Source organism: Brachyhypopomus gauderio, chromosome 19 (assembly GCF_052324685.1).
Source record: "Brachyhypopomus gauderio isolate BG-103 chromosome 19, BGAUD_0.2, whole genome shotgun sequence".
NCBI lineage: Eukaryota > Metazoa > Chordata > Actinopteri > Gymnotiformes > Hypopomidae > Brachyhypopomus > Brachyhypopomus gauderio.
Window position 1 is genome coordinate 5,833,548 of NC_135229.1, and position 25,055 is coordinate 5,858,602.

Here is a 25,055-nt window from a genome sequence, read left to right on the forward strand (position 1 = left end):
ATGATGACTATGGGTTCTTTCTGTGTAAATGAATGTGCATACACTTTTTTTTTGGCATTTATCCTGCCATACCAACAGGGATTTGTTCTCTCCCAACAGGCTGCATTTCAAGGTTGTTCAGATGGCTTTGACCCATTGTGTTGTAGCTGTATGTGACTGGGCCCATTGTGTTGTGGCTGTATGTGACTGGGCCCATTGTGTTGTGGCTGTATGTGACTGAGCTCATTGTGTTGTGGTTGTATGTGAAGGGGCCCATTGTGTTGTGGCTGTATGTGACTGGGCCCATTGTGTTGTGGTTGTATGTGACTGGGTCCATTGTGTTGTGGCTGTATGTGACTGGGCCCATTGTGTTGTGGCTGTATGTGACTGTGCCCATTGTGTTGTGGTTGTATGTGAGTGGGCCCATTGTGTTGTGGCTGTATGTGACTGGGCCCATTGTGTTGTGGTTGTATGTGACTGGGCCCATTGTGTTGTGGCTGTATGTGACTGTGCCCATTGTGTTGTGGTTGTATGTGACTGGGCCCATTGTGTTGTGGCTGTGTGTGACTGTGCCCATTGTGTTGAGGCTGTATGTGACTGTGCCCATTGTGTTGTGGCTGTATGTGACTGTGCCCCATTGTGTTGCGGCTGTATGTGACTGGGCCCATTGTGTTGTGGCTGTATGTGACTGGGCCCATTGTGTTGTGGCTGTATGTGACTGAGCCTATTGTGTTGCGGCTGTATGTGACTGAGCCTATTGTGTTGTGGCTGTATGTTACTGGGCCCATTGTTTTGTGGCTGTATGTGACTGAGCCTATTGTGTTGTGGCTGTATGTGAAGCTCCTCCTCACAGCTGCTGCTGTAGCTCCAGCTATTGCAGCTAAGGACACCAACCATTAGAAATGATGCACTGCTTTATCGACCTTTAAAAAAAAACACTAAGAATTCACGGTTTCCCTTTGATGTCCTGGAGGTCATGATCGGAGTGTAGTACCGAGAGCTCAGATTTCAGTCTCTCTGCATCACAGAAATGGCCATAACATTATAACAACACTTAACTTCATCAGATATGCATGAATTAGTTCAGGGAAGTGCATACTTTCCAAATTGGACAAGTGCTGTGAAATCTGCTTGCTAAGATCATCTAACATGGCCAAGTACATATTTCTCTAACACTCCTGTCAGTCCTGCAACTGTGACAGACACTGACACTTTTGTCTAGGGTCATTATATTGGATTTGGATGTGAAGCTTTTGAAAGCCTCATCTGGTCTGAGAGGAAGTGGCCTCTCAATTCTGTTTGTTCAATAGAGAACATCCCTACCTCTCCGCTGCATAATATCAAAGACTGCATCACTTTCTGAGACAATTTTATCATATTATGTCAGAATCCTCCAATGTCCCGATGACGCTTTGGGCGGCATTGAGTTTGTCCTCCTCAAATATTGTCTCATCCTGTAAAATCCTTTCGAAGGTCTGTAGGACCCCAATCATAGCTGTTGGCCACGATGCATACTAGCCACGATGCATACTAGCCACGATGCATACTACCCATGATGCATACTAGCCACGATGCATACTACCCATGATGCATACTACCCATGATGCATACTAGCCACGATGCATACTAGCCACGATGCATACTCCCCACAATGCATACTACCCATGATGCATACTTCCCACGATGCATACTAGCCATGATGCATACTCCCCATGACGTATTAAAAATGCAGCGATGTACTACCCATGTTGTTCTACTGAACAGGGGCGTTTCCTGGCAACGTAGAACATTCTGCAGATGCAAGAAATGTCCCCCTCCCCTTCTTCTAGTGGATTTAATATAAAATGTAGCAGGTTCAGAGAGTGTAGCAGTCTGGATTCAGACACGCATTTTGTCCCCTGGGATAACACCAGGTTTCATTTGTGTGCACGGCAGTGCTAAGCATTATGTGTGGGAGATTTCTTCAACTTTCGCCTGCCTTCCATTCAGAAAAGAAGCCATGACAGCAATTCCATCATATTTCTGGAGCCACTAGTATTTCTTTGTAATTGTAGCCATCCAAGACATCAAAACCATCACAAAATCCAACAAACCACCAATCGCTCCAGAATTTCTCGCAGTCATGCATAAGATGGAATGTCAGTCAAATGAATCTACTATTCTGGTTCTGTCAAGAAGGTCCAGGCACACAAACCCATCCTCCATGCTTTTCCCGTCTTTTATATGCCTTGTCAAAGTTAGCTGAATCCTCAAAACCCATTTTGATTAACCAATACATCCCTGAGATGGTTTTCGTTCAAGAGATGTGGCCAACAGAATACTCTCTTAGTCAAAACACTTCCAGTTGGCCAGTGTCATACCAGGAGAGCTGAAATGATTAGTTTTTGTATATTGACTTTTGGACCTAAATTAATATTGGGCAATGGGCAGTAACTTAATTCTGAGTTTCAAAAAACAACCTTTACTAAAGTGAAATGAAGGTGAGTAACAAACTGAAATCCATATTTACAGTGATATTTATAGTACATACAAATAGAAATGTTGTAGAAAACACCAGAGAAACTGAACAGAAGCTTAAGGCGCAATGACTTCACCTGCCAATATTGACTCAATGAGCTTGAATTCCTCTAATGCTGCTGTATAATTTTAAAATGCTGTTCATTGCTATGATGTTTTAAAAAGGTTCAACCCTTTAAAAATTCCTCCAGTCATCATATACAGCTTAAACTTACACTAATATTCTTTTATAACATAAAAGTAAACGTGAAAAAAAGTGAAACATGCAAATATGAAATTAGCTGAATGTGTTTCACACTAAAACTTGGCAAATTTTAATATAAATATGCAAATGTTTGTCTCTTGTGGAAATATTAGTTCAAAAAGAGTCAGGAGATATTGGAATTACACTTTCATAGATGTTTTATAGATTCATGTAAACCTACTGAAGTTAGTCTTATATTTCATGAGTTTGGCACCTCTGTTGATAAACAATTATGGTAAGTCAAGAAAAGTAGAGCTTATTAGCAAATCTGCATTTCAACAACTGAATATTTGCCATATTGATTTTAAGTAATGCGTGGATTTTGTTTTTCTTGTCAGTATATCAGTAGCAGACAACCAACTTAATATATATTACATCATGTCAGATTTATTTAGAATCACAAAGGGAGAATGAGATCACTTAATTGGCAGACAGGTGTGAATACAGTAATGTGTGATATGTATTGGTCTCTCCTGTGCAGAGTCTGATAAGGAGCTTGCTGGACCTTGCATATTACACACACACTTTTCCAGTTCTTATTTTTCATTAAAAACTTTTTATTAAAAATGCCCCCCTTATAGTTATAGAGTATAGTTCTGATAGTGTGTAAATGTTGTTGCTGCTGATGTATTAACAGCTGTTTCTGATGATATTATTTTCACATGCAGCAACGTACGATGGCAAGTATTTCAATAGAGCTTCCATCTCTAGCAAGTTGGCCGAAGCTGTGAAGTTAAAACGTGTGCTTATAGCGCCCTCTGTCGACGAGACAAATTATGAAAACATCTATTGCCGGACTGCAACGCTAGACTCGGAAAAGTAGTGGTGACGTCACAACAGGTTCTTACGGGAACCGGCGTTGGCCTCAGCTCCGGATACAAAGCACAAGTGAAGAGAAAAAAGTTTTAGGAGACAATGCTGGCTGTTTTTACAACATTAAGCATATTTTATTGGGTATAGCCTCATAACCAATTCCATGAGTACGTGATCAATTAAAAAAACGTTCAGTTCCGGCGCTTTTCAGCCTTAAAGTTTTGTGTGTTTCAACATAAGCTGCAAAAATGCAAACTCATTGTTTAGATAAGCCAAATAACTAAATAAGAAATAACTTTCATGTTTACGTTCTGCATTTGTTATGCTATTATATGCGCAACAAATGCAATAGCGGGAGACGCACTGCATGCGGCCTTCACGAAACCGGTCAAATAGCCTGTGCACTAAGTTGCAGACAAAAACTTCGTTCATACTGACCATGCGCTAAACATCTTTGTCTTTAAATGTAGGCTGCATCTGACGTAAGCTACACGTCCCTCTTCGGTTCCCTATGGATGCGAAACATTTGGCGTTTTAATCCAAACATCTTTGCTGCCTCACACTTCGTGCCGGTCGCCTTGTGTCGCCAAGATGCATCGCGCGCATTACCTCATCAGGGGCTGTCCTGTCACTTACCCCTGCGCTTTAACTTTCGCGTGCACGTTCACAGCGGGGCTCTGATTTTACGTCTCCTAGTAAAGACGGAAGCATGGGCACCAGAATGTGCAAATTACCCTAACGTCCTTGCTCCTCTCGCTCGTGGAACTATGGCGAGTGACCGGTACGGAGGAAGAGTCGAGCATCTGAATTCACTCAAGATGTCCTGTTCGAGTGCCGTTTGCCTGTGGATCCCTACTGCCTCGCTCCTCTTAACACTCTGAAACCCAGAAACTGTTATCGAAAGTATATATGCTCTGCGAGCCTGCCGAGGCGCTTACGCCACCGATACCCTCTGTTGTGATACCGTGTCCGTTTGCGTGGATTGAGGAAGGACCCACACCAGCTCAAATCAATGAGGATTCTGAGGCTATTCCTGAAGAAAGGCGAGCTTATGCTGCAGTGTCTCTGTGGACAACGATCGGAGGCGACCACAACCACCAGCGGTGAGACATACGCTGTGCATGCTCGCCGTTGAGCGGCGTGAAAACGATCCCATTGGCCGCTGACGTGTGTGAGCACATCTTCCGAGTCTGCGGTACTGTGCGCGCGCTCCGTCCGATGTGCTCACCGCCGAATCGCTGCGCAGTGACGGCGGCGGCGCGGGAGTCGCACTCCTGGCGTTTATGGATAACTTGTTTGTAAGGGTTCGTGACACTTCCACTCATTCCATCCCATGACGCGTCAAACACACCGTCTCCACCGTGGTCGTGGCAAAGTCACAACCGTCTGCTTTAGCCGGCAACAAGAGTCGTTCTGAATTCTCCCCCCCCCCCCCCCCCCCCCATTTCAAGGACGTTTCTTATTGTTGCCAAGAACAAAGAATGCAGGGAGAATGTAGGAAACTATTGATGCATATGCAGTAAACGCTGCCTTCAAGCCTGCAGCCGCCAGACACGTCCTGAGATTATTTTAAGGTGAGAGATCTTTCTAAAACGGGCTCACACTGTAGACCTCGGAGGTCTCTGGTGTCCTCCAGGACACACAACTTCTTCACGTGATTCAGCACCTTGGACAGCAACTTCATTGCGCATCGGTAGTGCTTGGGTCACTGGAGTCACTTCTTCTAATGTTGTGTCCCTCTCCGTCAATACTTCAGACTATTATTAGCACCGCCCGCCCTTATTTTGGGCCGCCTTTTTAAATGACGAAATACGCAAACCGTGCGATAAATACAGCCACCCAAAATATGTAAAAGTAACATAAAATACTTTTCGTTTGTCAATTTCACATGCGCATATGTTCTGACGTGCTTTAAAAAAAGGCAACATAAACAAAACGGAACTATCCCGTGTTTTGTTTAATTGCCGACTCTTTTTTTTAACGACTTGCCTATTGGGCAGTTCGGGCAATGCATTTGCACTCACGTGCACTCGTTGCAGATAAATCACAGTGCGAGCTAGAAAGGTCATTCTGAACATCCGTTTTCCAGGAGACCTTTTCTTGCAAGCGTGTGTCCTCCACACATGCACCGACTACGTGTGTGCTGTGTTGTTCCTGTGTACTCCTGCACTTCAGTGGCCTCGGTGTGCTACTGCAGACCTCCACACCATTAATATTGTTTGTCCCTTGTTTTTGTTATTTTTAGTTTTAACAGTCAATTGAGTTGTACATTTAGTTCAGGGCCCAGCTCACTGCAGTGGTATCAGAGGCAGTTTTGTAGTTTGGATGGGAACATGTGGTTGTAGTTGGATTCTGAGTTACCTGTGTTTTGCTATGGTGTATTGTGCTTCATAAGTAAATTGGAAAAGTAATTATGTACATTTAGGTTAAAGTCTAAAGTTAAAGTCTAACTAATCTATAGTCTAATTAAAGTCTAAGTTTATTATGATATTTTGCTTATCATGGTTCTTCTGTACAACCTGTCAAGTCATTGATCATCTTCACATTTCAGCTTAAATTTTATTTACAAGCTAAATCTGTTGTAAATCAAAGGTGTTGCCATGAGGAACGTTTGTGTGTAAGTCCCGTAACCAATACACTGGACTGAACAGCACTGTTGTTAAGCTACATAATGAGTTTGCGTTGGAACATGATTGTGTAAGTCTGTCAGCATCCGTGGGTGATGTGTGCAAGTTGTGCTGATGACGGAAAGACTCCCAGTTCCACCCATTTCATCTTCGCTGCCTTTGTGCTGCAGTGTACAATACACCGTCCCTGATGTTCCTCCCACACTGAAGCGGTCCAAAAAGAAACAAAAGAGATCAGAATGACTCAAAAAAAGAAAAAAGAACCTTGTTTTGGGTGTTTCAGGCAGTATTGTATTAACTGTGAGTGAAGATGCAGGAGTTGCTTGATTGCAAACTAGAAACCAAAAAAACCCAGTTGTGTACTGTGCTGCTTGTGCGTTATACGCATTTGGTGAATAATTATACACTCTACTGTTGTTTTTCCCATAATGAAAGTGCTGATGAAATGTTTGGGCATTATCTTTTAGTGACATGCACAGCGGTCTGACTGAATAAGTCCCCAAGACTAAACTGAGATTTTAAACCAGGACAAGTGAGTTCTCAGGAGCATGTTCAGGACACACCATGCCAGGATCTTAATCACATAATAAGATATTGCTTCTCCTTTTAATGTGGGTCTTGGGAGAGTTCAGAAATAAATGAACTATACATAGAGTCTTCAAAAAAAATTCTGGCATAGTAAAACATGGAGAATAAGCAAATGGTTAGATACCTTCAGTACGAGCCATTGTCCTTACAGAGTGTGAGTAGTTTGGTGTGACCTCATGAACCATGGTTCATCTGGGGTTCTGATACCACGTTCCGATGGGCTTCCGCATTCTCCTCAGTGCATTTTAATTCTGATCAGTCTTTGGCACATTGAGAATTCTTACTTCTTTGTGGTAAGGAGATTGGACGCAAAGCGCTGCCTCAGCACTCCAAACGTGTTCAATGGGTTCACTTTAGCCGTAATTGCAATAAAGATGTATGATGCTGTACTTTCATCTGAACACTAGATGTCAGGCTAGGACAAAAATTGGTCTGCATAAGGCTCTTTTGATGGTCCATGTTTTTTATTCTATCTATATCATAAAGATCTGTGCTGACATTCCCACTATAACAAAAGATTTTGGAAAAAAAACGTAGTCCTTTAATTCAAATAATAGTATTACAGAAACATATAGATAGACATATGTCAAGTCATTTACATCTATCAGTATATTATCAATAAAATAATTCCAAAGCCAATCTTCTTTGGTGTAGGTGAAACAGGTAAAAAAAATTCTTGTTTAGCTTGAAATATTATACAACAGGACAATTACCTGCCTAAAATAATTCAAATGCTTTAAAATAGTCTCACCACCCATTGACTAAGCTGAAATTACAGTGGGCCAACAATTTCACATAAATTCTCACTGCTTATTTTGTCAGAATCTATGCCAAAAACATTCCACCTGACATATGCTTATATTTTACGTTCTCTTGCTAAATCAAATAATAGCTGCTTTAGTAAGGTTCCCTTTAATATGGAAATGCCCTCTGAATGCGTTAGTGACATAAACTTTCTCCCTGCAGTATTCTGATGCGACTGAACTAATGAAGAGTGCAGTTCAGTGACACCGGGCCGTCATGTCTGTGGTCTCGTGCCTTGCTTAGTTCTAGATGACGTCATGTGCAGACTGTGCTGATGCAAAGAGACAAGGGGGAGAGGAGAGGGTGAGAATGCCAAGACGGACGTAGACTCTCCAGTTAAATTCGGAGGGCGCTCCCTCCCAGAGCTGGGCAAATCTTTACTGCAGCTCCAGAACACGGAGGCAAGAGACTGTTCATATCCGGGCCACGTGGTCCACCCCCACTGGGTCTGCAGTGTTTTAAGGTCTGTGTGTTCCCTGTATGAGAGTATGACACCCCCCCCCCCCACACCCCACCCCTCAAGCATGTGTTTAATTCACTCTCCAATGTCTGCAATGTGCTATGGCAAGATATGTAAAATCAGGATCTCAAAATGCAATACATTTTAAATATGCTGAGGAACTAATGTACAGTGATACTTTACAGTCTTAGCATTAAAAGCAATGTCATGCATTGCTAATGTTATATTCATATTATTGACATGTCTATGGCATTTCTTCGTCACCACTACAAACATGTCCTCAGACATGTCTAAAGTGGTCTTCTCACTGATCAGTTGAAATTTGATCAGTCCAAAGCCATTTGAGTGACAGACAGCAATGTGCACCATATACTGGTTCAGGGTAGTGTCTATGAAGACAGGGTCTATGAAGGTTTATTTCTGAAATATCGTAATAACCTCCCTAAAAGGAGAAGGCTGATTCTGGATCAGTGGGGCAGCAGGCAAAGGAATCACCTGGAAATTGAGCTTACTGTATCAGCAGTACGGCAGTGTTACTGTATACATCTGAGTGCTTGTACCATGTTTCTGGTTTCAAAACCAATATACATTTGTCCGTATTAAACCACAAAGATGGTTCCTATGATTGAACAATGAACAGAAGCAGAATCCTTTCCAACTGTGAATTCTCTGGATGTCGATGCATTGGGTGGATGCTAAAGTTTGCTGAAATTTTGGGTAGTGCTGCACGGACAAAGCCTGGAATAACCATGGCAACAGACTCCAGTTAGAAACACTGTGGGCATCTCAAACTTGCCCCCGCCAGGGAGCCATTTATGGTGACATCATGTAAAATTTTCTCATAGATATTTAAAGGATGGGTCTAAGTTGAACTTGGTACTGAAAGAGACCAATGAGACCACGCATGTCTCTGCTCTGAAATTTTGGCATGATTCCCATAATGGCAAAGGACACAAAAGATTAAAGTCGTTTTATAAAAGTCGAGATGTTCAAATGACTTTGGAGTTGGCTACTGCATTTTCAAAAGTGTGGATTTAAGTTGTCTGGTGCATAGCGTATGTGTAGACTCATGACATCATGACAGTGAGTACATGTGGTATCTATCTGATCGCTGACACAATATAAACACAACTTTCCTTTATAAAAATGTCTCAAAATGGAACTTCATGGGAGAATAGAACTGCACTCTTAACTTAACACACATGCACTTACATCAGGGCCTATTTATATCAGTCCACTCAAGGTGAAATGTTCTCGCAGTGTGTCAGATAGGCATCGGCAAATCATGTGACAAAACTTGACACATATAGAATTATGGTTTCTCAAGAAAGTATTACAATGAATCAATTGAACAAAAGCGTGATCCTGTATAGTTTGCATTTCTGAATCAATTGATCCGTTCAAAGAATGAATAACCCTTTCCTTTTGGCTGGATGATAGATGTTTGAACGGCTGAATGTAGAGTTGTCCCATAATGTGTTGGGTCCACGTCTTGTTAGTAGTCTTACTTTCGTTTGATGAGGTCAGCTTTGATCATTTTGTTATGGTATCATTAATACCATTAGTATTCATTTTGCTGTAACCTACCTCATATGTCACTGATGGTCTGGAACTAAAGATAATCCCCCCCACCGTGTTTGAGTGAGTGTGCGTTTGTGTGTGCGCGCGCGTGCGTACGTGTGCGTGTGTGTGTGCGCGTGTGTGTGTGCGCGCGGATGTGTATCCTTTTTCTCCTGCCCCCGCGAATTCCTCATCCAAAACTCAATCACGTATGATTGCGTAGGGAGAGTTAACCCAGTCGCCGCTTGTCTGTCTGGGAGAGAGACGGCACGAGCTCGGAGAAACAGACCACGTCGTCTTTCATACCGTGCGAGAAAATCACGTTAGCGCCGGATGCATAATCCTGTTTCTACTATTAGTTTGTTCGGTGACTTCAGCCAGCGCCGAAGTACCATGTTGCTGCGCTCGTGCAGTGTGATATTATTGTCGGAGCGCGCGCGGAAGATCTAGTGGAGTCACGGGCGCGACGCACAGATGCCCATAGCGCTCGCGCGGGCAGCGGGGATCCCCAGCGGCTCTCGGTCCGGTGTCGGCCACCTAATTCACAAAGTTGTGAAGCGTTGCAGTCGGACGTTTAAAGGAGAGCAGCTTAAAACGGCGTAACAGGTTTATCCACGAAGAGCAAGAAATTCGGATGATGTAGGTCTCATCCTGCAACGGAATTACGCGCGTTGTTTAAACGGTGCAATTCACCTGGAATACCTGGACCTGAATTCCACTGTGGTACCCATGCTCTGATAGTACGTTTTATTAACTATTTATCTCATGCTGTTTATTTTCTAAACCATCACAGGAAACGCAAATGTTGAACTGGAAAATAGCTTATGCGCATTGTATAAATTTTCCCAAAACTGAGCGTCTGAGTATTATTTTAAGAGAGGATGCCGTTACTGCCACGCTGTACTGGATCATTTAAATTTCCTGAAGGAATCGGAATAACGTTTGGCTAATCCACAGCGGACGGTTCGACTAGAATTAGCCAGTTATTACGTTAAACAGCTGCACCATTCGACCTCTGCCCAATAACTCGGTTCGCCCGCCAGGGAGATGGCCGCAATCGCCAGCTCCCTGATCCGTCAGAAACGCCAGGCGCGGGAGTCCAACAGCGAGCGGGTTTCAGCGTCCAAACGTCGGCCCAGTCCCAGCAAAGACCCCCGCTCCCTCTGCGAGCGACATTTCCTCGGGGTCTTCAGTAAAGTCCGCTTCTGCAGCGGCAAGAAAAGACCTGTTCGCCGGCGACCAGGTCAGTACTTGGGTTTTTAGAAACCGTCCTCCACTCCCCCCGCCCCCCCCCCCAGACCGAACTGAGACTCTACTGCAGTCAAAAGCCATATATAAAAAAATGAAGGGGAAATTCTGCGTTGTATTCTATTGCGATGCGAAAAAAATCCCACCTGTTCCATAAGCTCACGTGTCTATATTCACCAAGCGGTTTGCCATGTCAATCTGAATGTACAAATCGTTTATATGTTGCAATGTTATAATTGGGTATATAGGCTATTTATGTTTTTAATGCATGGTGTTCGTTATTGCTAACAAGTCCTGGATTCCCGAGGTTGTGCGTGCGACGCCTGCCTCCTGTTCGTGTTTATAATTTCCATATAAACCCAGTTAAAGTTTGAAAATACGCAGTTTTAAATAGTGCAACTAAACGCTACTTGAAACAACTAGGGACAGTGGCACCGCAGTGCACCAAGACTCTCTTACATGAAATGTTTATTGGTACATGTTTATTAGGAAGAGAGCGCTTTTACTGCAGTGTGGGGAGGGATTGTGTGATAAGGTGTATTGATGAACACGGTGTCACTACCCGCCGAGCCACGCTATCGTCCTTTTCGGCAGAAAAAAACGATGCGTGTGAGTAAAAACAACGCACAGCTTCCCTCCCTCAAACACGTCCCTCATGATACAGGACGAGCCGTGAGCGGTGCTTTCTGTGCGGAGATGCACGGTCCTCGCTTCCGAAACTCAAAATATGATCAGTTACTTGCTTGATTACACAGCTGTTGCTACAGAATCTGTGTGTAAAAAAATGTTGTTTTTCCTTCTCCCTGTAAGATGCTCCTTCGAAACCTCCACAGGTGTCCCGTAAGGGCGTCAGGCTAGGTCAGTACCTCAGCCTCTCATCAATGTGCTTTTGTCTTCTGGTCACCTCTCCATCTCGAGACCATGTCGATCGTTTTTGCGCGGGCGCGAGCTCTCGTCTAACGGCAGCCGCCTCTGTCTGGCTAGTGTCTGTGGTATGCAGTCGACTGTTCTTCGCGTCTTCGTCAGTCTTTCAGTTTCTTATTCTTTGTTTGCCAGGACACGTTTATTCCCCGTTCCCTTCTCCCGCGTTCCCCAAATCTCCCCCCCCCTCCCCAAATCTCCCCCCCCTTCCATTTCTGTCAAACCTTCCTTTCCCCCCTATCTCTTCTCTTCCTCCATCTTTTTTGTTCGCTTCTTTTCCGTCGTTTGTTTCTTTCTCCCACGATTCTGGTATGTTCTGTTGCGTCCGTTTGTTTTATTGCGTGTGGTACCGTGGAGTATCACTATCAGGGGCGGCCCCTGTTTGCAGTGTGCAGACGTGTCATTCTCTTGTCAGTCGTTGTGATTTCAGTAATAGAGGTGATCATTCTCCATTTCATAGCTGTTACATCATCTGTCTACACACTATATGCAAATGTAAGTGTGATTTTTGTGGAATGGGATGATATGGGACATCTTTGTGATTCAAGATATGACGCTCAGTTATGCTGTGCATGCATGCCGAAACATGTCTGTGAAATTCCAAGATAAGGAGGTATGGATTTAAATTAAAATGCACATGAAACCATGCACACGACTCCACATACAGGCTCAAACAGGCCACACGCAAGCACGACACAAAGAAACACACATGCTAAGACAACAAGCCGAAACCCCCCTCCAGCTTGGGGTCATTCCTGTTAAGACGCCTCCTTCCGCCATTTATTGAGCGAGGTGTTGTTTCCATACGTGATTTAGTAATGCTCTTCCTGGTGGGGACATTGAGGAAATTGATTGCCCTTGACACCTGTCTGAGATGTCTTGGTTTGGTAAATATATGGAGACCCTGATGAATGGCTGGGCTGACCCAAATCTCTTTTTATCTTGACCATCGTGGAGAGTCGTAGTTCGTCTGAGCCTGTGGGGCTTCTCAGCATGCCAAGTCACTCCCATGGTACCTCTACACTCCCACCTCATAATCCCGCCTCATAATCCCACCTCACAGCTTGAGAGTTGCAGACGCACCTACTTTTCATCTCAACCAGGAAGCACCAGTCATTGCAGCAGGTGACCATCTGAGCTCCCACAATCTTTAATGAATGCTAGGCTCCCACAAATCAACTCCCAGGTTAACCTGGAAGCGCCTATCACTGATATAGGCTCACAGGACGTTGACCCCCCCCCCCCCCCCCCCACCACCCCCTCCCTGACACACACACTTCAAACTCCCCCCCTGTATTCTCTTCACACAAATCTTAAGAAGCAGTGCAATATATCTGATGGCGGATATTGACGTGAAAACCTGGGGGCTGGGTGGGGGGTGGTCTGTCTCTTTGTCTTTTTTTCTTTCTTTCTCTTCAGAGCCGCAGCTGAAAGGCATCGTGACCCGGCTGTTCAGTCAACAGGGCTTCTACCTGCAGATGCAGCCGGATGGGACCATCAATGGGACCAAGGACGAGAACAGTGATTACAGTGAGTGCCGTCCCGGCGTCCTGCACCGCAGTGGTCGTCTCACGCAAAACAGGGTCCATCAAACATCAGCTGCATGGATCCACCTTATGATTACTTCGTCAATCGAGTGACACTTTCACGGGAAACTCAGAGTGTACTCTGAGTTAATTATAGAACATGGCAGCATGAGTGTAGTGATTCAGTACTTGCGTTTAAATAACCGTCGTGCTCGTTTAAAATGCCAGTTAGCATATGTGAGTGCAGGTAAGTTTGAAATGCTTTGTTGTGGATGCAAATCACTCATAGGAGCAGTGAAATAAGTGGATGGCTGAGAGTGTGATTGTAGACAGACTGGAGGCAAAGGAGCAGAACCCACTCAAATCAATTGTCAGCAGTGCTACGGTGCCAGGGTTTTTTCATGAGTCATCCTTCCTCTGTGGTATCTCACGTCTAACCTAAGTGCTAGCCTTCTGCTCAGAGGACAAAGTTCAACAAGGTGGGAGAGCTACGCGAGACAGACATTCTTTAACTCAAGAACATCTTCAGAAATATAGTATCATGAATACAGATGATGAAGAAAGTTATTTGACACATAGTTTCAATAAGAAAAGACTACCAGTTCATTAGAGCTATACCTTCTAATGAGAAACCGCTAATTCACTATAGATTCACAGTAATAGGACGGGTTTTTTGCATAAGCATAATGGGAAAGAAACAACAACAAGAACTATTATAGGGCCATTAAAGTTTCACCTCTACCTAATGTTGCTTCACAGTGGACAAACACTTCCTTCTGCAGGACAGGATTCATAGTAAATTAACTGTTGTCGGTCCTGATTAGTGACATTAATCACCAAAACACTTTCTTTTTTACTACCTGCCTTTGATGTAAAGCGTCACATGCATTTATGGCTCTTAAATTATAAAACATAATTAGGCTCTTTCTGATATCTCTTTTGGGCATCTCTCTGATTATACGTTTGTTTTACTTCATATAAAATCTTAGAGCAGTGAACAGTGTGGATTTTTTTTGTGTCTTGCTGGACTAAGGGTTGACAACTTGGGCTAAGTCGAATCGAGATCCGAGTTGAACTTGCCGCAGTTAGACAGGGGAGGAATATCTTCAGGCCATTCTTCAGAAGCCCTCAACCATAATCCTAACATTCACCTGCCAGGTGGTTCCGTAGTCAGGAGAGGAGAGCAAACTGCAGTAAATAATTCAGCATCTAAAAACTAAAAGTATCCTTCCCATTTGTACTGTGAATAATTCCCACTAAGAGTAGCGTTTGTTGAACTATAAGAGTTATGGGGAGAGTATGAGCCAAACACAGAAGTACTTTGGCATTCAGACCAAGCAATGCTGTTGATCCCTGCGATAGATGATAAGAATAATAGATTTCTTCCACCTTGAAACGACTGGCCTGTTGAACCCTACTGATTTAGGTGCTGATGAAAAAGTAATGGATTTTCAAATGGCCTTTATATCTGAGTGGTCAGGGGATCATTGGGACCAATGCTCTCTGCATACTATATGTGTCCTTGGTACATATCCGTTTGAACTACCAACAGGTAAAGATTGCCAGCATCTTTCAAACAAATAATAGTCCTGTTACATGTTACAGGACATTACTAGCTGAAACTTGCATTCAGCATCCAACTGGGTGTGGTCATCGGGTCATTTGCATCGCTAATTTGCATGAGGCTACACCTTGGTCACTCTGTTCTTCGTAGTAGATGTAACGTGCCGAATGTAACGAAACCTCCGTGATTGCACAGTAAGCGCCATGCAGAAAAAATAGACCCATAAGCTTCAGTTTTTGACGTCGACCAGCCATTATCTTTGAAAGCCAGCAATTCAGTGACTGTGAGCATTCTGGGAACTGACATACAGTATTAGACGGCCGTGGTCGTTAACTATGTCCGACAGAAGCTCCCTGTGGTCAGGCAGCAAGTCCTGTACCCAAGCGAGTCTTGTCCAGGACGAGGTGATTGAAAGCCAGCGCAGCCTGCGAAGAGATCAGATCCAGCCGTGGGGGTTTGATGGCGGACATTCCTTCTGAACAGGCTTCGCGTCCCCTGCCAGCCCTCATTTACTTCAGCGCCATGGATCTGTGCCCGTATTGATTATAGTTTCTGCATTCCTGAACCGAGACCATTCTTCCCCAACCTAAACCACGCGCAGTTTATCAGCAGAGGCTGTATTAACACATCAAGACGTCCATGCTGCCACAAGGAGAGATGATTACTGGGCTGGTGGGCGCTGCCAAACCTGTTGGAGAGAATGTCTCCTCCATCTCCAGGCTAGGTCTGATCTCTGCTGTGCTGGCTTGCAATCGCCCAGTCCTAGAGGAGACTTGCTTGGCTGCGTGTCTTGCTGCTAGAACACCAAGAACTTCTATCAGTCGTGGTTAAGCACCACCGCTGTATGCCAGTGTATTTCCTGAATGCTGTTGATCATTGGATTGCTTGCTTTCAAAAACAGATTGTGGAGGATCAACATATAACAACAACATACATCATTTTTATTTCCTTTCCTGTCTGTTATTCTTGTCAAGCTCATTGTCACCTTTCTTGAATCAGATGTAAATAGACTCTAACAGCAGAAGGGTAAATGTGACCCGTTTTGCTTAAGCTCTGACAAGCTCTCTGTCTAGAGCCAAGAACCAAGTACAACTCCTTGTCCTCATAAATCATGACCAACGTACTGACGTAAAACTGTTATTTCACTAAAATGTCATAATCGCATTTGTCACCAGTCTGCATTTCTTACCTCCAGGCACAAAAACGGAGAAGGAAACTTAAATTTAGTGATAATGCTTCAGTAGCACATGGGTGATATAGCTGTTGATTCTATGTATATTTTTCATGACACAATGAAATCTGAGGTGTGCCTGACTCCTTAAAGAAAAGACACGGCCAAATGTAAAGATTTAATCTCCCTGTTCTTGAAAGATTTCCTTTTGTGTTTGAAATGGATTCCTTCTCAATTCACAGTCCTACAACCTCAGTTTAGGTGGATTGACAGGTGTCATTATGATTAATCATGTTTTAGTCCAAATCTTTGAATGTTTGACATTCAACATATACAGGTTAATATCTTAGAATGTTGACCCTATCAAAATAAAAATCACCAAACGAATAAGTGACTAAAGAAATGACCATAATCCCAAATCCCAGTGCATTCAAATCTGTCATACCCTTCCTCTTCTGCTCGAAGATGATTTCACACAGATGGACCACATAGACCGATGGAAGACAAAGACCGCAGTCTCAAGGGGTATCCATAGTAACACTAAAATTAAAAAATATGAAAAAACCAAAAAACAACCATTCAAGATTCACTCACCCACGTCTCGGAGAACCATGTCACTCTCAAGAAGCAGGAAAAAAATTCATTGCAATTTTATCCATACTGCTGTTTTATTTTATGTTTTTATTTTATGTATCCTTTAGCATTTTATTCATTAGTCAATCAATTTCACCATGATATATTTTTTTACGATGCCTTTGACTTTACACCCATTACATATCTGTCTATGACATAGTGTTTGTGGTGCTCCCAGAAAGTTCTGGAAGGCCTCCTAGGTGGCCCTGCCTGCTGATGCCCTTGTCACTGAGCGGTATGGCCGCTGAGAGCATCCTTCCATCATATGCATAGCTTCCCCTTTAAAGACGCCAGAACTCACCTTGAACGGAAAGGCAAGAGAAACTCTCCGCAGACACAGGAATGGCTCACCAGAGTCTCCCTGCATTAAATGTGGTCTTTTGCAGCCAACAACTGTAACGCTTTCCTCTCTGTGGCTAAACTCTTCACGCCAGAGGCTCTAAGGCCAATTTGCACGCTAGCACACACTGATTGTTATCGAATGAAACCGAATAAGCTCAGTGCACAAGCACGTTTTGGCCTTCCTCCATGGGGACTTATCTGATCCAACAGTAGCCCAGTAGCTAACTGTAGCTTATCAGCAGCGCTCTTGTCTTTGCTCTGAAACACATGCGTGGTGCATCTACACACCACCCAGCCCTGATGGCGTTGAGTGTTTATTCCGAACTTACCCAAAGAATGACCAGCTTGCATTTGAAATATTTGGATGTTTGTGTCACCCCATCCCATCTTGTTCGGTGGCAAAAAGTCACAGTGCAAAAGTTTGTTTACGAATGAATAAATGAATAAATAAGATTATAACGCTACAACTGTCCTGCGCTTTTCCAGCCCTGTTTAACCTCATCCCAGTCGGACTACGAGTGGTGGCCATCCAGGGGGTGAAGGCTGATTTCTACATTGGCATGAATGGAGAAGGCTTACTCTATAGCTCGGTGAGTCTGGCTCTGTCTCCTTTATCCATCCCTGTTTATGTGTCTGTGTGTGTCTGTATGTGCCTGTCTCAATTATTTATTCATCAGCATTTTGCAATGTAGATTTACAGCATCTGATTATTCGCTATCAGGATGCATGCCTTTTTCATATCTCCACTGGTCTCCCCGGGCGAACTAGCTTTGTGCATCGAAGCTGTTTCTGTTTGGCATATTCTACGCCTAATTAACATATTCGCCTCCCGAGGGAAAGCCTGCGCCAAACACCTGCAGAGGTGCGTTATCGTTAACCATTTAATCCAATAGACGAATGCGTCATAGCAATCCACTCCAACTAATGGCGCAGGTTGGGTGAATCATGAGTTAATGGGCCCGCTGCCAGCTTCCTCCCTATGGACCTTCGCAGAGTTACGGTGGATGACAGGCATATGTACTCCCCTGCGCACGCTCAGCGATGGAAACACGTTGGTGGGAGTGTGTTGCAGTGAGCCACAGCCCCCGAGTTATATAATGGCTGGTCACAGAACTCATAATGCTGTTAAAGACTATCTGCGAGGAGGGAGGTAATTCCATTTCCCCAAGCAACCGCTGAGCCGCTTCGGAGTTAACGTCTTCATTAATTTGGGAAGTGAACCGCGTGTCTAAATGGAGCACAGCCCGTACATCACTGTCACATAATTTACGCCACGATCAGCGGTGGCATTTGTAATGATCGGTGTGATGTAAGTGAAGTCCCTTCATCCTGCAGAGAGTTGAGGAGAGAAATGTCTTCGTGTTATGAAGCAGTAGAAGACTGATGGACTGAATGTTGGACAATCACAGGAGTCAAAAACCACTGCAAGAGTTAAAATGCTGAGAAAAAAAAAGTATTTGTGAAAGTGCCTGTATTACAACACTACACTCCATTAACATAAACGAGTGCTTTCTAGTCACCATCAAGGTTTTTGTAATATTTTACTTCATTGTTTTTTTTTCACATAAAAAGGAGACATTCCCTTCTGAGATGTGACTTTGAAACGGCTAAAAGAGGGTTTTAATTAAATAGAAAGGAGAAAAGAACTCTCCTTTGCCATCTGGAGCAAATCTCTCCTGACATGCATCATGGGAAATTAATATGCTGAAAGAGTATGGAGATCAGAGGGGCTCACAAACATTAGTGTGGTTATACTCAATATTTACTAAAGAATGTAAATGACAGAATTCATATGGGTGGAGCGACTCATCACTCATACACTTAGAAGCTGTAATGACAGGCTGTGGTCTATGATGAAGGACGTTTCATTACCAGCTTCAGCTGAGAATTTCCGAAGTACCTTAGTAAAAGTGTTCCCGGCTCAGTCTTTGATATTGACTATCTATTCTGCTTGTTCAGTTTCTGGCGGCGTTACGGGAGTACTTCACATTAATGATGAACCACTTGGTTTTCTAGAACAGCAAAAAACCCGGCACTGCAGGCAGGCTCACTGTGTGCTTCAAGGCCAGAACATATTTCATTTAGAGTGTCATACCAGCAGTAATATTCAGGGACAATTCATTCACCAGCGTCAGACGAGAAGTACAATGGAGTTTTATTTATTTGAGGATGTAAAATGTATGATTTTTTTGTATGATGAGTTTTTTTTGTGGACTTTCTATTTATTTGAAGCCTACAGCACACTAGGTGTTTGTGATGTGAAATATTGTCCTCTACTTCATCATGTGAGATCTTTCATGAACAGTAGTAGTAGATTGTATCGGTATTAGTCTGTCAGACTGTATTAGTCACTGACATCATGACATTGATAGAATCTATATTGTCAATATCTGTATCTATACTCAAACAACATCAGCTAATCCAATACAAATCGAAGGAGTCCAACATCATCAACAGCTTTTCCGGGTATTCCAAAAAGGAGCAGCGATCTAACTGAAGGGGCCACACCAGACGTGTGTTCGTCACCGTACAGGTGAGAACTACCGCTGTGCCCGTGTCCATCTGTAACCTGGTCTCCTGACAGGACGGCTAGCTGTGTCGTCATTGGATGGGCAATTCGGGACCGTTGCTGAGTAGCACACGCGCCAGATGGAGGTCTGCACGGTTCTGACCATCTCCAGCACTTATTATTCTCCTCTGAGCATATCCATGTTCAGTATTTTGCGACAGGAATTTCGGGAAGCATGGTGCAAGACTCCGAACGCAGCAGAGGAAGTGTGTGTAGCTTCTTTTAGTGACACACATTCTTCAGATTGTGTGCAAGAACAGATTTACCCAAGATGCACTCAGTGGGAGTGACTACAAGGGGGTGGAAATGGACAGTCTAAACTGTAAATGATTTATAAGAACTTTTAAAGTTAAGGGATTTTTGCTTGGTTAATTCATCTCTATATTTACACCAGCTGTGAGTTTCCAGGGGCCACTATTGGGCTTGTAGAACATTAGCACAATTTTGCGCTTTGTGCAAGTAGGACGTCAGTTTCTGTTCATATCCTCTTTAGAGACTACTTGTGCAGCCTAGTGTTGCAGTGGATTCTAATTTAATTTCATGTTCCAAGGAAGGACGTAGGAAGAAATGGACCTCATTAGCATTATGTTAATGTGGTCATGCATGATGCATAAAAATGTAAATGGAAAAAGTTGAATAATGCCATTATCTGCGTGATCTATATTTGATGAAGAAATATAGTGCTAAGATCTGATCAAAAGAAATCCAAGCTTAGCTGGTCTGATCTTAGCGATTCTCACAGTTGGGCATTATTATTATTATTATTTTTCATTTTAACTCGGTAGAAATGGGCACAAAATTGCAGGAATGCTGATTTAGCCCTCGAGGGGGGCAATTAGTCAGGGAAGCTTCCCCCAGTCTGATCCCGCTCATTATCTTTGGCTCTCCGGAGATGTCGGCTGGGTCCTGGGACTCCCTCTTTCTGAGCGCTCCGGGCAGGTCGGGTTATTTTCCTTGATCTAATAATCCAAGTTTTCCTTTACTTTGGAAAACTTTGATACCACCAGGTCCGGATTAATATGCCGTATTTCCAAAAATCTGCAGGAGACCAGCACCCAAGTGGCCAGAGCAACCAGTGCCAAGGACACTCTATTCTCACTGCAGTCTCTCCAGTGGATTGTATTAGAGTCCATCAATCAAAGACCTGCTTCACACTGCTATCTTTTTAATTTTCTGCCAATTTTTTCATGCTGTAGTTGTAAAATTTAGGAGACAGACTATAGGGCGAACATGTTCCCAGTTACACAAACGATAATTTCATGTACCTTGAAAATGCTTTGCAAAATGTTTAGTAAACAAATATGTCCATTCTTCTTGGCTGTTTCTCAACTATTGGCTGAAAGCCATTATTTGGCAGACATGGAAAATGGGACGTTACTTTACAGGAGAACCTTATGGAAATAAAATCAGAGGCTGTAATGTCAGTGAACTACAATCACCACATTTGTTTTCTGCACATAATTGTATTAAGGTTCAAATATAAATAGATTGTACACTGGCTATTGGATATCACACCCCATACCTGCCGCATATGCAAAGCTCGGATATCCATGAATGTAAACGGCCAAGAGTGAATTGATTTTTCAGGCTAAATGTCACCCTTTTGTTGCCTCATTAACATGATTTTTTTGTGAATAAATATGCATGAGTTGTTACACAGGAAGGAACCGACAGTGGTGTGTTTTGCAGACGCTGCTTGGGTGTAGATTGAGTGTTCTGAGTAACACTCTGCTAGCTGCCAGTCATGGACCGCGTTTTTGTAAAGCAGTGACGTCGGTTTTGCAGTGCTTGCCGCTTGACTGGCGTGGGACTGGTAAAGAGTTCTTCTCCATTATTTATGTCAGATTTGCTGTGTCCTACTTTACAGCGCAGCGGTAACCACAACTCTGTAGTTAAAAAATGCATCCGGCTTTAACGATGTGCACGAGTGCCCGCCGGCATACAGCAACATCCGCTCGGAACACACGCGTCGCGCAGTAAGGCTGTAGTTTTACACGCTTTATTCTCTCCGCTTACACCTGACTTCACACATTCAGGTGAGCCATGCTCATAGGTGTTAGACTGCACGACAGCGCACCCCCACCTGCACGTGCTCTGTCTCTCTCTGTCTCTCCTCTCTCTCTCTCTCTCTCTCTTCTGCACTCGTTTTCAATCAAAGAGGAGGCTGCACCTCATGGCCTCCGACGTGCAGGCACAGATAAGTTAATTAGTCATTTCTGTGGCCAACACGCAGCATGTACGAATAACGAAACAGAAGCGGTTGCACTGCGTAGACCAATGTCCTCACTGGTTAACGCTGCTGTTCTGTATGGCAGTACTGCAGGAGAAAAACACAGTCTTGCTTGGGCATGTGAGAAAGGAGGATGTAGTGGATAACCAGTCCCATCATGCACACAAATGCACACATGCACAAAACCTGAAGAAAAGCCCAGACCTCCATTTCAGGAACCATTGCACAGCAGGGTTAATTACCTTAAGGCTGCTTGAACTATGAAACACGCTGCAAAATTGTTTTCAGGTAGCAGAGGTGTGAAGAAAATGGCTGACTAATTTTGACTCTGTTTAATTGCATGTCAAACCCAGCTAGATTTGCCAGACCTATTAGCTTAACAAAGCATCCACTCTGCTGACACAACAAGTAAAAAAAAAAAACAACAACTTCCTATCAAACAGTTTCGTCCGATTTATCGTAATTTAGGATGTGCGAAGGAACGTTGTACTCTGGTGATCCTTGTTCTGTCACTGAGATGGATACATGTCCTTTTACGGCTGAGGCGGTTGTCTAGACAGGAGCCACTGCCTGTCCTCCTGTACCTGACTACGCCGCCAGAATAATAACGACCTGCCTGGCATATCTCGGGAGTGAGGTGTTCCGTCTCGTTTAAATGCGGCTGTCCAACTCAAATTTACACCGATTAATCTCCCTTCCTGTTTGTCTTTCAGCCAGTATGTCAGGTCTTCGTGTCTGACCTGTTCCTTTCAACAATTTTCCACATCCTCATCAGCACAAATTCTCCCCCTCTCTTATCTCCACCATGACTTTTAACTCTCTCTTCGTGTATTCCCTTGTAATCCCTCTGGCTGTCAATCTGCGGGCCTCTTCCTCGGATAATATTAATTCGCAAAGCTGCCAATTTTTTTGTGAATTTCACTAGTCTTAAATTGCCCCCTGCTTTGTCATTGTCGCTGCATTACCGACATTTAGAAGTGGGTTTAATCTGCCTTGTTGCCGTTTACCAGAATTTCTTGCCCAAGATCTACTTAACATGCCTGGGACACATCCATTCTGAACTGGTTCTGAATTTTAAAAGGTGTTTTTTTTCTCAGCTAAGAAGATCCAAACGGCCTTTCCCCAGCTTGTTTAACGTCACTTAAATGCACTAATGTGTACAAGCGAAAGGCCTCTTATGTCCTGCTTCACAAGCAACTCCCTCTTTGGATGGGGGAGGAATTATATCCATTCTAATTTGGCTCTGGTTTCTGCACCCCCTGGTCTCTGCCCGAGAGGCCCAAACAGATGGAAAAATATAATTCATCACAGATCTATTACTGAACAAACACAGCAGATTGGTGTCTGTCTCCCCTCCTCCTTGTACAAATCCTTTGTTCTCACTTTCTTTTAAGAAACGCCATTTTTCAAATGTTTTTACGGAAAAATTGAGTTTAAAAAATTGCGTCAAACAAATCGAGTTAGAAATGTAGTATCACTGCTGCAGTAGTATCCCAGGTTGGGCATATCATGGATAATATGTCTATGACAACAGTAGTGCAGTGGGGCTAGTGCATTAGGTCCGTGGAAGCTGAAATTGCTTTGGAAAGGCGAGGAAGGAGATAGGAGTAAGGTTATCAGTGTTGGCTGAACTCGTCTGTGCTAAAGCTACAAGACATGAAACTCCCCCCTCCAGGTCTGGTTCAGGGTCCAGCCCAACGTCCACCACCTGACAGCAAGCCATGGAGTTGAGATAACTCCTGTCTTTGTCTAACCTGCGTGCTACACCATGCCTGAGGGTTGAGAAGCTCCATACCAAAACAGACCCCGGGCCAGCTTGGGGAGTTCTGTCAGGGATTTTTCTTTATCACGTCCACGCAGGCAGAGATTAGCCCATTAAGCTTCGCTCGGTTCTTTTTCTCGGTTCTCCGCAGGAGATGTTCACCCCGGAGTGTAAATTCAAGGAGTCCGTGTTTGAGAACTACTACGTCATCTACTCGTCCACGATGTACCGTCAGCAGGAGTCGGGTCGAGCCTGGTTTTTGGGCCTCACTAAGGAAGGTCAGGTCATGAAGGGCAATCGTGTGAAGAAAACCAAGCCCTCGTCCCACTTCCTGCCCAGACCTATTGAAGGTACGCGTATTCTTAGCTCTGTGCAGCTCTGGTATTTAAGTGAGCTATTTGAACGTATTTCAGTGAGTGACTAGATGGTGAAAGGTTTTAGGATTTTGGTTTTGTTGAAAAGATCAATCTTTCCATCCCTAAACATGAGCAGCTCTCTGCATAACACAACTTTTGCAACCATGAGAGCTTAAAAATATTGCCACGTAATAAAATCTGTGCGAAATTCACCGTAAATGTGTTTTAATCATTCCGCAAGTACGAGTATGACCTGAGCGTAGTTATGAGTGTAACTTAAACAAACGGAGTGGGGACTAACACTTTTCTCCCGGGTTTGTGCTGCAAGTTTGCATGTACAGGGAGCCGTCCATGCACGAGATCGAGGACAAGCACCGGTCCAGGAAGAGCTCAGGAACTCCCGCCATGAACGGGGGCAAAGGGGTGAACCAGAACTCCACATAGCAGAGCCGGGACGCACGGCTGCTGTTAACGCACACCAACCTTGAGGCCTGGTACCCAGCACCACGGCACCACCCTGTTCTACACTCGACAACCAAGATGACGAACTCTGACCTGTGCAAACTTTTAGGGCAACTCAGAGCGGATCAGCGTGGAGAATAACAGCTATATCCTCAATCAGCACTCGAACTCACCATTTATGATAAAACAAAATAACAACAAACAACAAAAATGGTCAACAGTAGGTTGATTATAGTAAATAATCCATGTTTTGAATTGATGCTGTGAAACAAACATAGCTTTAAGATCATTCTTATGTTATGATAATTCCTGAATGCTCTTCGGTGTGTTAATGGTATAGTGGACAATGGACCACTTCTTACCTGATGGTCTCTTCTCCAATTACCATGACTACTCTTTTCCTGTTTTGTCAAGTCTGCCGAGACTTAAACAAATGTTTTATTATTATTATTATTATTATTATTATTATTATTATTTGCTTAAAAGTGAATGCACTTTTGACTTTTGCACTCTTGACACTCGTGTTGTTAGAGCAAATGTATAAGGAACTACTATATCAGATGATAGTGACTAATATAATTGCATTTGTGAAATGAGTGGTCTGTTCACCGGGAATGCTGGGAAATGAGGGTGTGGCATGAGAGTGACATTCGGTCTTCCATGTCCTTGAAGTGGGAAG

The 25,055-nt window shown here is 43.7% G+C and overlaps 1 protein-coding gene across 5 annotated transcripts in view; it reads left to right on the forward strand.

Annotated features, from left to right (window-relative positions):
- fgf12a (fibroblast growth factor 12a) overlaps nt 1-25,055 on the forward strand; it is a 37,158-nt gene that overhangs the window by 11,060 nt on the left and 1,043 nt on the right. The window contains exons 1-6 of one of the 5 annotated variants that reach the window (XM_076981821.1): nt 9,800-10,835; nt 11,651-11,698; nt 13,181-13,291; nt 17,484-17,587; nt 23,710-23,908; nt 24,243-25,055. The exon at nt 24,243-25,055 is cut by the window's right edge and continues 1,043 nt beyond it. In XM_076981821.1, coding sequence (XP_076837936.1) covers nt 10,640-10,835; nt 11,651-11,698; nt 13,181-13,291; nt 17,484-17,587; nt 23,710-23,908; nt 24,243-24,358 — 774 coding nt within the window. In that variant the 5' untranslated portion in view covers nt 9,800-10,639 and the 3' untranslated portion in view covers nt 24,359-25,055. The other 4 variants (XM_076981824.1, XM_076981823.1, XM_076981826.1 and 1 more) reach the window with 4 other exon arrangements.